At 39.1% G+C, this 14,637-nt stretch overlaps 1 protein-coding gene across 25 annotated transcripts in view; it reads right to left on the bottom strand.

The window, feature by feature from the left end:
* The window catches only part of DMD (dystrophin), a 984,302-nt gene that overhangs the window by 171,738 nt on the left and 797,927 nt on the right, over nucleotides 1-14,637 (bottom strand). For all 25 annotated transcript variants that reach the window (XM_083438913.1, XM_083438919.1, XM_083438923.1 and 22 more), the window contains 4 exons: nucleotides 14,303-14,475; nucleotides 10,788-10,944; nucleotides 4,942-5,062; nucleotides 4,041-4,309 (listed from right to left, as the gene is read on the bottom strand). In XM_083438913.1, coding sequence (XP_083295039.1) covers nucleotides 4,041-4,309; nucleotides 4,942-5,062; nucleotides 10,788-10,944; nucleotides 14,303-14,475 — 720 coding nt within the window. The remainder of the gene's footprint in view (nucleotides 1-4,040; nucleotides 4,310-4,941; nucleotides 5,063-10,787; nucleotides 10,945-14,302; nucleotides 14,476-14,637) is intronic.

Genomic DNA, 14,637 nt, shown 5'->3' with positions numbered 1-14,637 from the left:
TTTGCAATTGTACCTAGCTGTATGAAAAATATAGCAGTTGTTTTAAATTTGGAGGCATTTGGATTATTATTACTTCTGTATGTTTTTAATGTTTGATGTTTTATTATTGTTTTATCTGAGTAGGAAGCTGCCCGGAGTGGCTGGGACAACCCAGCCAGATGGGTGGGGTATCTTCTTCTTCTTCTTCTTCTTCTTCTTCTTCTTCTTCTTCTTCTTCTGGCACAGGAGTTAGTGTGAGTGTTGTTGATAGGATGTTCCAAAATGGGGCGTTCTCAAGGCAGAAGTGGGCAGGGGCTGAGCTGGCCCAGGATCCATCTTATTGCTGTTGCACAACAGCATAGAGCTCAACTTCTGTGCCAGCATGGGGCTTGCTTGGTGACTGGCCTGTCTCAAGTCATCAGCCTGCCCCCTGCACCTTCTGCTGCAACCGTCAAGACCAGCAGGACTACAAGGCCTGATGGCGGGGAGAGTTTAGGATTGGACCCTAAAACTCACCTAGACACTCTTACAGAGTAGATAATGGGCCCATATACAGCAGAAAGACAGACAGACACACAGAGAGAACATTTTTAGGTTCTAACGTTTTCCCCCTACTTTCATGAGTTAACCAGTAAGCTTTTTAAAACCTTTTTTGCTCCAGTGCTGAACTTTTGGAACAGATTAGAAAGGAACAGAGAACCTTTATGTGACTATGAGTCAGTTCACCCAGCATGCTAACAAAAGCCTAGTCAAAGATCAGTACCACTAAAAAGCCATATTCTGTTCCTCTATGTCCATTCAAAGCTTGCACTGAAATCAGCAGGGCATGCCCATCTGAAGCAAAAGTTTAGCTTTATGTTATATATGGATAGATAATATTAGCTTTATTCTTGTTTTTAATCCTATCCAAGTTCTAATATTTCAGAAGGAATACTTTGAGTGGCTGTGCTGCTTAGCCCTCTGACTTAAGGGGGCGGTTAAAGCAATTTTTAAGTTGCGGTGCCTTCAAGGGAACTAAATTAAGTTCCAGGCAAGGATTGTGGTTAGAAAGTATATGGCTGATCTACTCAAGTCAGTATACTCTGTGCACCCAACTTTACATGCTATGGCTGCATTAACAATGCTAAACATATTCCTAAACATATAAATATCCCTATATTATAATGATGCTTAATGATAAATCAAAGGAAAAAGGAAAGCTTTTGACTTTCACATTCTCCAGGACTACCTGCTGCCACCAATATACCTGTGAAATATTCACATTCAGGGCTGCCAGCGCTCTAGTACTAGTATATGTATTGCATATTCTGACTAGCAGTGGCTGTCCAGGATCACATGCAACAGTGTTTCACATTGCCTGCTATCTAATGCTTTTAGCATAGCAGGGGGCACTGGAGAAGATGTCTTCTTTCTCTCCCCCCCCCCCCCCGAAATGCACCACCTCCTCAAGGTCTCAGTAAGACAATGATGATACTGCTTCAACCTAGGGGGAACCCTCAAAAGGAGCAGCCTCATGCAACCTGCCTTACGCAAACTGAGCACTACTGTACTTTGTGGTTTGCATATGTCTGTCTTGGGAGACAGTGGAATGAGCCTCCGGGGGTGAAGTCAAACTGTTGCAGTAGCAGCACTGAAGTGACCTGGGCAATGTGTATCGAGATCCTGGGCTGCCTTCTCAGCCTTACAAAGGAAAGCAGAGCTTGGCTGCAGGTGTTGCTTGGAAGGAGGCATATGAGGTGCCATTCAGCTGTTTTAGGGACTCCACTCTGGATTTGTGTAGGGTTTAAACCTTAGCCTTTTTTTCTCCCGAAGATATTTCACAAGGCAGAAGAGGTTTAGGATCAGAATTTTCCTTCTTCTAGATGGGCTACCTTCCCAGGTTGACGAGCCCCACCTGCCCCTTCTACTACAAGGGCAGAAACCACCTCCTCAACTGTTGTATCTACTATTGGTCTTGTCTGCTCAATCTGCTGGAGTTTTTCTTCACATGCAGGGGAAGTCTCTAACTTACCTTCACCTGGTTTAGCTGGCTAGTTGAAGCCTTTTCCCGGGGTGTTGCTGCTGTCACATGCTGATAGCTACTAGGAGCCACAGGGGAGAGCTGAGTGCAGTGTGGGGACCAAAGGTGGACAAACTAACCCAGACGAAGCACGATGTGTGCCCCACAAGAGGGACTTCTCCTCCCCTAACACCTCATACACCCCACTACATTACTAATAGGGTAATAATGTAAATATTATGTAGTATTTAAAACTGTTCAAGAAGCTAGTGAAGAACTTAATAAGATACTTATAAAGAGAAGAAGGACAACTTAAATGAAATTGACTACAAGCTTTGGTGTGAACACATGAAATTAAGGTCGTATTTGGAATGAAATGGTAACCTTTAGTCTCTGTGCCATTTTTCTTACTGCTTACTAAATATATTACTAATACTGCAATTTGATCTTTTTACACTTAATACACAACAGATACATTTTAATTGACAACATGACATCTTTCCTCTGTGAATGTTAAAGGATGTTGCTAACTACAGTGTTATTTGTTTTACTATTATGGGCCATATGCATTTGTATTATTTTTTTCTGTAAAACTTGCAGAAAGCATGGATGGATATACACCTAAAGCAACATGTTTACTCATATATATTGTTATAAATGCTCACATTTGGAACTCATGCTGACTATTAAAGATACAAGTACTACGTTATGAGGCACACTTGCACTAATTCTGAAAAAGGAAGCATTCAAAAGCGCTAAAATCTTTCTTACATATTTAATATAGCAGTAAAGCAGCATGTGCTACCACAAGCAATCCTTAACACAGAAAGTAGCTTAACGAGCTAATGTGCCTAATCTGGAAAAATATGCGAGGAATTATGACATCACCAAACAAATAGGCAACCTACTATGGAAAATCAGGATATCTTGCTATGTTAGCCAAACTTGCTAAGAACAACTGCAATTTTTTATTGGCTTAAGCCTCAGTGTAGCTAATAATACATATTTTCCCAAGCTGATCACAGGGCAACAGGTTGACGAGCTGATCACAGGGCAACAAAAACATAGTTTTCCCTACGTATTATTTTATTATTATTTAATAAATTTGTATACCGCTCTATATCTGCAGATGTCAGGGTGGTTCACAGCATAAAAATACAAAATAAAAAACGCAAAATAATAACAAGAACAAAATCAAAACAAACAAAAAAACCCCTGCTCCCTCCCAATGTCACCAAGAATGTAAAATGATCTGAACATGTTCACATTGACTAATACAGGTTTTGCCCTATTCCCTATATCATATTTATTTAGCAGAATTAGGGCAATGTTCAGAGTTTTCTATCTATCTGTTAGCAAGACCAGCCAAGACTATTTGCTCTATGCCACAGTACCTCTCTTGACTTTTAATAAGGCTAGTTCAAACATCATGACCTCTATGTGAAGGTTGCAGAAGGATTGTAGAGGTTTCTGCATGACTGCACTCCACTCAGGGAATGTGACATTTGTAAGTGTCTTGCACAACATGTGATGGCCTGATCTGCATATTCTTGGTGGCCATAAATCCTGAAGAGAGAATTCTCCATGCAGTTGAGGTGTCACATATGATAAAAGGTTTACAAATAGTACGCGCATCCATGATAGTCTTCGGCAAGGGCTATAACAAAGTGGCTTGAAGGTAATCATTATTTCACACAGATCATAGTGGCTGCCATTTTGAATGTTAACTTATGTGGAGAGAGAAAATGCTCAGTCTGTGAGGAACAAATGGAAGATATTGCATCTTTGAAAAAAAGAGATCTAGACCAGCAAGACTTGATTTATGTTTATGAATGTGTTTGGAGTTTTTCAATTTTCAATCTCAGTTCTGAATTTTATGGCAAATTATTTTTAATGCTGAATATGTCTGTGACATACTGCTAAAGGGTTTTCATCTTTAACTTTGTTAAACTTTATTTGCAAAATAAATTTTTCATTTAGCCTTGTGGGGGGAACATACCACACAAAAATGGCAAGCATATCTTACTTTCAACAATGCCAATGAGTGGAAGCATAGTTTTACCTTGAGTTTTTCTAGGTGATCCTGGAGCGAGTCAATCAGCAAATCCCCCACTGGCTGCCAAGAGCCCTTGAGAGCTTCAGCCTGACGTAGTTTCAGGTCCAGCTCATCCATTGCCTCCTGAAGCTCCTGCAGTCTTTCAAGAGCTTCATCTATCTTTTTTTGCCATTCAGTGGACTGTAGATTAAGTTTATCCCATTCTGTTTTGACCTCATCTGCTTGCTTTCGCAAGAGTCGAGTGACATTCTGGGCTCTTTCCTCCAGAGGCAGTTCTAAAAGTGAAGTACAAAGACAGTTAGATCTTGTATAGACTAACTGTACACAAATGAAAAGAACATTTGAAAGTTATCAGCTATGTTTCATATAAGCACAAATCTGAAAATACCTCTACTATTAATGCCCACTATGTAAACATTGCAAAAGCAGGGCACTGATTCAGCCCAGATCATGACTGCTGCTTTCAAGTAGTCATGTAATCCGGTTTTCCTGTGCTACTTAAATGACATATGACTGAACTACTCAGAAACAGCGGTGAGACTGCAGCTGTAAAGTATGAACTGGTTCCAATTTTGAAAACTAGCAAGTTAGTTTAGTTTTAAGGTCCCTCACCCTTTTGGAATAATAAGTTGTGTCTCAAGAGATAATAAATTCTAAAATTGATGTGTAATAAATTGTTCTAAATGCATGGTGAATTTGCACAAAATTGTTTTGCCTCTTGTTGAGCTGCATTCATAAATATGCAAATAGATTACTGAGTGCTTATGTCTTGCTCATCCTCCCCTTTCCCTATCTAAGCTTCCAAATATGTAGGAGATGCCCTGACACTGACAATAATAATTTATGGATCCTTTAGTCATTGCTTATCCCTCTATCAATATGTTATTACAGCTCTACATTCAATTACCTCGAGGCTCCTGGTAGAGCTTTTCCAGTCCCTCCAAAGGTTGTTCTGCTAGGAATAATCTCACTGTTTCAAGTGCACTCGAGATAACAGGTTCTTTAGTTTTCAATTCCCTCTTAAAGGCCTGTAAAATGAAACAATACAAATCTAAACTGGCATGCTAGTTGTTCATTTTGTCAACTTTTTGTACAATGTTTCCTGCATTAATTTCAGCCAAGTTTATGTGTCAATGACTGAAAGAAACAAGGAAAGTGAAATAATTTCAGAATTCTTCTTCACAAAATAGACATAATTCCGTTTATAAAATAAAGGTGGGAGAGAAAATCCAGAACACTTCAGCGCTGTTTTATATTCCTCAGACCAGTGAACATATACTGTGCTGCAAATGGGAAGGCACACCGATTAAGCTGTTTGCTGTTACACTGAACCCCTTCTGTGACTAATACCAGACTTCGTAAAACTTTGAAATCTTGCTGGAAGGGACAAGGTTTTAGGTGGTATTACGTTGAACAGTGCTGGCACAGCTAATGCTGCCTGAGAGGCAAAAGATTTCCTAGAATGTAAAATGAAATCCATAGTGATCCATAGCCGTAACTTTCTTGTTGCTGACAACTTTGTCACAAAAAGTAGTTCAATAGTATGACCATGATAACACTTTGCTCTAAGTGGAAAAATTTAGTAGACTTGGCTACTGTCTAAATAAGAATGCTAACTACTAACTGTTCTGCAGCATATATTGAACACTGATATAGATGTATAATTTACTCAGTAATAAAAGGTGAAAGAAAGTATTCTTACCGTCATAGACTCTATTGCAGTGCATAGTGAAACTTAATGGAAGTAAGTCATTTTATGTTCAGTGGATCTTACTCCCAGATACATGTGCACAAGATTACGTATTATTGCAAAATCCTACACATATTTACTCAGAATGAAATTCCATTGTGCTCAGTGTAGATTACTCCTTGGTAAGCATGCATAGGATTGCAACCTTACTTTCTTAGAAGCAGGTTGCTCGAATATTTACCTGCTTCTTGTGCACTTCCTAACTTTTAGACAACTTCACAAGCTCATTGTAAAACCTGGGAGAGAGAGGAGATCCCAGCAGACTTTAGGGATGCCAAAATCATCACTCTTTTTTTTTTTAAAAAAAGGTCATAAAACAGACTGCCGAAATTGTTAAGGCATCTTTTTATTAGCTGCAGCCGGCAAAATTATTGCAAGGATCTTAGCAAACTGTCTCCTAACTATATCCAAGGAAACCCTTTATGAAATCCCAGAATGGTTTTTGACCTTCTGTGGGGACAGTGGATATGATTTTGACTTCTCAACAGCTTTAAGAAAAATGCAGAAAGCAAAACCAACCCCTATATATGGCATTTATTGACCTGACTAAGGCCTTCAACACTAAATCGCATTGCCCTGTGGACTGTCTTCTGAAAATCAACTTTACTGTACACTTGCAAAACATGGACTACTTATAAATGCCATCTCCAACTCCTTGAAAGATTCCATTAGCAGTGTCTCCGAAAAAAATTACACATCACATGGGATGACAGGTGAACCAGTGTACTGGAAGAAGCAAAGCTCACCAGTGTCAAAGCAATGATTCTTCAACATCATCTTCATCGGACTGGTCATGTTATGCGGATGCCTGATTATTGTCTTCCAAAGCAACTACTCTATTCCGAACTTAAAAATGGAAAGTATAACGCTGGTGGTCAACAAAAGAAGTTCAAAAACTCTCTCAAGGCAAATCTAAAAAAATGTAGTACAGTCATACCTCGGGTTGAATATACTTCATGTTGAGCGCGTTTGAGTTGCTCTCCGCGGCAACCCAGAAGTAACGGAGTGTGTTACTTCCAGATTTTGCCGCTCGCGCATGTGCAGACGCTCAAAATGACATCACGCGCATGCGCAAAAGCGTCAAAAAGCGACACATGTGTGCACAGACGTGCCGTCGCTAGTTACGTTTGCTTCTGGATGTGAACGGGGCTCCAGAACGGATGCCATTCACATTCCGAGGTACCACTGTATAAACACCGACAACTGGGAAACACTGGCCTGGTATACAAACTCAAGTGAGATAATTATTTTCAAAACTGTAAAGCATGATGTTATGTCCCTTCTCCATGCTTTTATTTGGGGTTCTAATGGAAATGGAGTATGCAAAGCCATTACACAGAAATAGCCTAAGAAGAAGAAGCTGTCAAAAATCTAGTGAGTCAACTTTCCCATGCCAAACTGTTCTTACAGAGAACATATTTTCCTATTATTCATCCTACATGTAGCTGCAACTCTTAAGCCCTTCATCCTTAAACTTCATCCTAATACTTTTTGTCCCCAGTCTGGAAATGTAAGGTCAGTTACAGCAAAAGAATGTTAAATCAGTGTCACTAATCTGTCAGCGTTATACTTGGACAGGTCATTCCTGCTGTATTGTTTTTCTATACTAGGAGCCTTTTCCAAATTGTATATTAATTCAACTGTAGTAGCTACTATTGATGCCTTTAATTGCCAATGAATGACTTTAAAAAAAAAGTTTACTAACAGAATTTATAATCATAGCTTCCTGACAATTTCATGCCAAAAGAAAGCTGACTATCATTGATAACAAAATTAGCCCAAATGTATGGCTAATTTACAGCCAATGATTCCAGGCTAATTTTATTGAATTCCTGAACTTCTTCCACAGTTTGTGGCGACTGCAGAGGAAATCGAACACACATAATATATGACCTGCCAAAAGAACAAGTAAACTACTTTATTTAAGCCCTTCTATTTGTCATGAACACCTGGCCTATAATGGCATTCTGCCCACTATCTTAATAATGCATACATTGATTTGCTCATCTCAAAACGTCACTAGGATCTTGTAGGGCTCTCAAGGGTGACTTTAAATCTCTTCAACTAGAAAAGAAGACACCTCCAACTAGGAAAGAAGACACATTCAAATGAGTGATGAAGGTAACAAAAGAGGAAGCTATGCTTTAATGACAAAAGCATCCTTTCTGTTGGGGATGTATTCTTTTGATATTTTATGTTAGTGGAATTTGAGGAAGTAGTAGTAAAATGGATTTAAATTAACTTTTCTTTTAGTACCTCACTTAAATTTTTTATTTCCCCATCTGAACTTTGTTTAGCATTGTCAAATGAAAAGAGAACATTGTTACTTAATGACATCCCATAATAGACCCAAAACTACAAATTTCACCAAGGAGAAAGAAAACAGTCCTAGGTTTTGGGATCTTGAGGGTCCAGGGCATTGCTGTTGTTTTTGAGTACTGATGCAGCTTCAGGGCTGCATTCTTCTTCTCTCTCTCTCTCTCTCTCTCTCTCACACACACACACACACAGATGTTACAAATGCCACATGTTTCCATTACTCTGCTAAGAAAACTGACACTGAGTTTGTTCACATGAGATGTTAACCAACCTATGGCTTACCAAAACTCCACAAACATGTAAGCTCCTCAAGAGGAGCCCACAGCCAGAGAAGTCTTGTGGTTAAGCTTCCTTCCTACCAATCACAAGCTGTAGCAAACGTACCCCAACCAGGTTTGGACAACACAGTAAGCCAAACCTTGGCTTAGATCAGGGCAGCATGGTTGAAAAAAGGACTAAGGAGGAGCTTCACTCCACAGTTGTGCCATCTCAATACGTCTAGTTTGGCTTGCTGTGGTGTACAAACCAGACCATTGCAAAACTGCTCTGGGAACTTCCCACTTGAAGAAGAGAAGTGAATGAAAGGTATTTTTTCAATAACTGCCATTTCATTATTTTTTGCTGTGTATACAAACTGGCTAACCCTCAGTTTGTGGGCTTGCTCCAGTCCCCTCAGGCCAATTTTATGGGGTCCTGACACCCCACTAATGTTTGTGGAAATGACAAAAAGGTGAAAAAACAGAAACAGAAGCAGCCCAGTGACATGATGAGGATGCAACCTGCTGCCTCCACAATCATCAAACATTTTTTCACTGCACCCACAGCTTGCATGTGGCCCTTGGAGGGTGAAGAAACTGAAATTGTATTGTAGGGATTGCAAAGAGCGGCCTATTTAAACACTAACAGATGTGTCAATACGGAAAATTTATAGGGCAATACAAGGTCTCCTCAGTTCAGAATATATACTGGGGTGGGGAAACAGAAAAGTACAAATAAAAATCTATCAAAGGCAACCTTAAAGCATGTCTTACTTTCCACCCTTTCCCCCTAAGAGACTTTTGAAGAATAGACAGGATGACCTAAATTTGAGGATTATCTTTTGTTCTTTTTGTTCCACAGGGAACCAAAGTGCCAGTAACTAGACAGGTCTTATATTCTGCTATAAAAGTTCTGCTGCAAGGGGTGTGTATGTAGGGAGCTTTTACAAACAACTGAATGGTGGATAGCTTTGATAATCAAGAAGAAGCATTATTGTGACCACAACATATGGATCCCTGTAGGTGTGACAGAAAACAGAAGCATGTTCAAGGCTTTTATAAACTCAGACATAAGATTTGGTTTCTGACAGCATGCATTTCTACAGCATTTCTTACTCCCCAAGGCATTATGAACTTAACACTGATATCAAGACTGCAAGGGATCAATGTGGCATGGGGTTTGCAAAGTACTTAATTCAGAGATGTCCTAAAATAATCCCAGAGACTTAAATGGTGCGTCAGTGAGACCAATCTAAAGTAAGTAGATATGGCTCATGACTTTGAGCCTTAATGACTGCATGCCCTCAACTTTGAGACAGATTGAGACAGCTCTATAAACATTATCAATCATTATATAGTCATACTGTGACACTAAGGGACACTAGCTAAAAATGTCAAACATTTATAAAAGGAGAGGTTGCACGGAAGAATTAGTTGTCCGCCACCTAGTAGTGAAAATGTTACCAGGAAAGTAATTTCTTTGGGGTAGCTGCTTTATTAGTTTCTGTTTTATCTTCAGTTTCTTTGCTGGGAAAAATTAGAGTTCTGAAGGAGGATAGGATAAATCTGGATTTCTTTATTACACCCAGCCTTTCTAAAGGCAGGATCACATGTTACATTCATCACTTTCAAAAGTAGACATGAGTATGTTGGGCTTGATTGTTGGGGATTCTGAAGGTCTCCCAGGAACAAACAAGAATATGAAGGGAATTCACAGGAAACATAACAGCGTAAGAAGAGCCTAGTGGCCCATCTGGTCCAGCATCCTGTTCCTACAGTGGACAACCAGATGCTTGTAGGAAACTGGCAATCAGGACATGAATACAAGAGCACTCTCTCCTTCTGTGGTCTCCAGCAACTGGTATTCAGAAGCATAAGAGGCTCTTCCTATGGAGGCAGTGCATAGCCATCATGGCTAGTAGCCATTGGTAGTCTTCTCCAGACCTATTTGAAAAGAAGCAGGAGCTACTGGCCACCTTTGCTGTATGCTTTTTCTATTTCTCTTTTAGACGAAAACTCCCCCTACAGGTTGACAAAGATAGGAGCAAGTACAATTGGATACTAAAGAAAATATAAGACAAACAGAGAAATATGGGCCCTCGCCCAGCTATCTGATGCAGACATAACATTGGTGATATCTGAACATAATGTTAAATTATGGTTTATTGCTATGTGAACTAGCCTAGGCTCCTGCACTTTCCCCTTCTTCCTTCCTTTCATGTGGCCAGAAAGTGAAGTTTTTGCTCTTATTTAATTGTAGCTCTTTGATCTATTCAACAAATTTATGGATTGTGGTTTAACACGAGCTATGACTAGTATTTTTTAAAGCCAATTTCCAATCATTTTTAATTATTCCTAACCTTCTATTAACCTTCTCCAAACAGACCCTACAATGCACTGCATAAAACTGGTTTTGAATGTCCGTACCCGATGGGTGTCATTCTGTTTTTGCACTGTGGGAAGATCTCCACCAATGGGAGCCTGTCGCTTTAACTCATCTTCTTTCAACTGCAGCCATGCCAAAAGTTCCTGAAGAGAAAGGTGTAGTCGTCTCCACTGGTCAGAACTGGCTTCTAGATGAGACCTGGAAAATAAATTAGTGTATTTATAATTTTCAGGAACTGTTCAGCCTTATCTTAAGATCACACCATCTACCACTACTGGAGAGCACACCCATGCTGCCCAGGCCACAAATTAATACATTATGCTATTACAAACATACTGCCCTATGCAAATCACTCTACCAGGCTACCAGCAGATAAGGTAGTAGTAGAGACACTACCCATGCTGCTGAGAAGCCAGGTTTCTTTATCCATCAACTGGCAGCTGCTATCCCATTAGGCTATATCAGAGGAAGAATAGAAGGAGTGTAGCACTACTCTATCAGCACTGTTGAGAGACCAGCAACTTTTGGCTCCTCCTCTCCTTGAACAGTTTCCTTCATAGGAAAACATTAGAAGAATGGGCAATCAATAACTAGCATGTAAGCTTGCTACCTTCCACTCCATTTTTCTGTTTCACGTCTTTCAAGATTGTAAGCCTGATGGAAGTGTCTGTATTTTATTGACGTGTAAAACTCTCAGGAAGCCCATTTCAGCTAACGGGTGGGTTAAAATTCTAACAATAACAACAAGCGGAATATTTATTTGTATAAGACCCTGCACATATAGTACCCACTGCACAATGACATTATCTGTAGAATCCATACATTACAAAATCCACTGATTTTGTAATATATGGATTCCTATGACAAGAGATTAGTTCCAGTGCAGAAATGGAAAGAACAGGGTGTGACAGTGTGGTTTTGACCCCACACTACACAGTGAATTTGAGGATTTTAAGAAAATACTGCTTAGAGGATTACAGATTATAATGACAAAGAATTCCATATTGCTTTCCTGGATGTCAATAACAGAATTCCCTTTCATTTTAAATGGTAAGAATTGCATTCAATCTCTTGCCTAAAATTCACTATTATAAACTCTTATTCAAGCCAAAAACCTACATTCAGAAAAATAATAATACACCTGATGTTTCCATCCTTTGAACACTAAGAAGGTTATAAGTGTATCTTTTATTTGAGTTTGCTATTAAAAGTAAAAGGCTGAGCTTTGCAAGCAAAAAGTGCTGAAACAAAATATACTGTATACTAGTATAGTGATTAAATAAGGTGGATTATGCACGATAAATTAGCACATCAAATAGCTCTGAAACAATAGGAAAACTTTAAAAAGCAAGTAACCCATTCAGGGCTGCCAGAATTACAAAATTCAGGTGTTGTAATTTGTTTATTATTTATCTCAGATGGAGATAATCAGTATGATAACAGTTTAATTTTTGTTGTTGCAAATGACCTCTTCCAGTTCTCAATTGCAGGACATGAATTGTTCTCAACTGAAATGAGACTGAGTGCTCCTATTATGAGGAATAAGGATCTAACTCTCTTTTTCTGCCTCCCACTTTCTTGAGAAATAAAGATTTAAGCTTTAGTTGTGTTTCCCACCTACATGTTGTGGCTATACTAAGCCCCTCATTATAGTTACTGTTTCTCCATTGCAAGGATGTTCTTTTATGTTTAATTCAAGAAGACAAAGCAACCATGATAAACCAGGGTTACTATTTTCAAATTCATTAATGTCACTGGTATCAAAATGGCAACAAGTGAACTATAGAAAAGCTCCTTTATTAAAGGCTAACATGCCGTGTTTCTTTTCTTGTACCTCTTTATTTTACTAAGTTCATGGGTTAAAAAAAGGACATGTGAAGAAATATTTCAAAGAGCTATATTCCTTTCCTTATGGCTTGCCTATAGGGAAGATCATTTTCTTCTTACTTCAGCCATCAATATTTTTCAGGTTCACATATTTATTTTTAATGACTAATGTTATGAAGATGGTTTCTGTCATTACACACACACACAGACTCCTTCAGGGCTACAGCTGCACAAAGCTAATATTTCATATATAACTTTGAAAAGGCTTCTGCCTTTGGCCACCCCTGAATCTCACCTATATACAGAGTACAAACGGGCAAAAAAGAGTGTCTGAGAAGACTGCCTTGGAGGTGGAGAATTTGTTATAAAGCACTGAGATGGTTACTTTAGATGAGATTTTTTTCAGCCCTTTGAACTTTGCTTTTCCAACAGTTCTTTTGTAACATTGCCCTTTATTACGTGTCCCCCTATCCCAGAAGGCAATTTGCGTCTTTCTCCTTTAAGATTTTACAAACTTGACTCTGCATCTCCCATCAGAGGAATGTTCATTGGCCGGTGTACATGCACACCTGCTTGAGAGAAAATTTCACTGACACCCACCCTACATATTTACAGTAGGTGAGTTTAGGGGTGTTTCCTCCCTGCGATTTATTGTTAACTAAGTGTTGCTTAGGCATGTAAGCTTTGAGCAGTGTCATCCTCATCTAAATGCTGACCCTTACTATTTTCTCATTTAATCCTGATTTTACCATTGTGCAGAAAATCTGGTAAAATAAGAAAACATCATGGAAAAAGTAAATCTGGCTTAAACGAGGGTTAAAAAAAACCCCATATGGGGTGGCAATTTGATGAACATGATGCCATGTGGACTTGCATGCCTGGGCAGCATCTAGACCACAGTAAAGTGCTATGCAGAAGCAGCAAGTGCCAAAGCTTTGCCCATGTCAGTCCTTCTGCAAAAAATACCCAATTACAAGTGAAGGCATTCAGAATTCTGTTCAGAAACCATTTCACATATAAATGCCGAAACAATTGCATTAGCCATGATTAAAATAAGACATGTATAAGGCATCAGGTGTGGAAGTGAAGCGGTCTGATTTCCCCCCCTGCAGTGGCTCACATTTCCCCAAAACCAAGTTACAACCCCCACAGCAGGTTGTCTCTTCTGTAGTAGGAGCTGCTGCAGATAAATGTTCAAAGGAAGTTCCAATTACACATATGATGATGCCCTTTCTAAACATAACCAAGCTCTTTTGATTTCATATCTTATTTGGTTTGGGGGTATATGGGTATATGGCAAATACAGTATATGCATATTTAGTTGGGAGTAAGCTCAACTGAACCCAGTGAGGGTTACTCCTGAGTAAACGGAGATAGGATTGGGCTATTTGCTTAGAACAGAGTGAGAAGCCATGTCTGTCAGTATAAAATAATAGCATACATTTCAGAGAAAGTGTGGTTGCTGGTTAAGCATGCTTAATCTCTATTTGTACATTCTTATTGAGATTATAAAAAACTCATCAACTTCCTTGCATCCTTCAATCCCTTATGTATAAAGAAAATTAATCATTCTTACACAGTAATTCAGTGCTTGAAATTGCTTAAATTACTGCCAACCAGCCATTTTAGCCCAATTTGAACAAAATAATGCTATAAGAGGGGGGCAGGAAAATTCTTTCCTCAGATTAATTCCCATATCTGCCCTCCACCCTTGCCTTTTGAGCCCTACCTAACATTTAGAGATTTTTTCCTAAGTTCACTCCATCTGAAGTTCATGTTATCCAGGCGTCTCTGCAACAAGGCTGCATCATCAGAACCTTCCAAGGATCTCAAGATTTTCTGTCCATTTTCATCCAGGCTGTGGAAGATATCAGTATGGGTTTCAATTTCTTTCTGAAGTTCCTATGAGGCAACACAGAACAAATACATAAAACACTGGCGAAGAAATATGCTAGGGAGAAGTTAACAGAAGACATTAGCAATAAAGGTACATTTTGCAAACTCAAATGAAAATAACACTGATTCATTATCAATAGTGTTTTAGAATAACTGAAACATTCATGT

This window comes from Podarcis tiliguerta, assembly GCF_965153285.1.
Source record: "Podarcis tiliguerta genome assembly, chromosome: 4".
NCBI lineage: Eukaryota > Metazoa > Chordata > Lepidosauria > Squamata > Lacertidae > Podarcis > Podarcis tiliguerta.
This window is presented reverse-complemented; position numbering and strand designations above follow the sequence as displayed.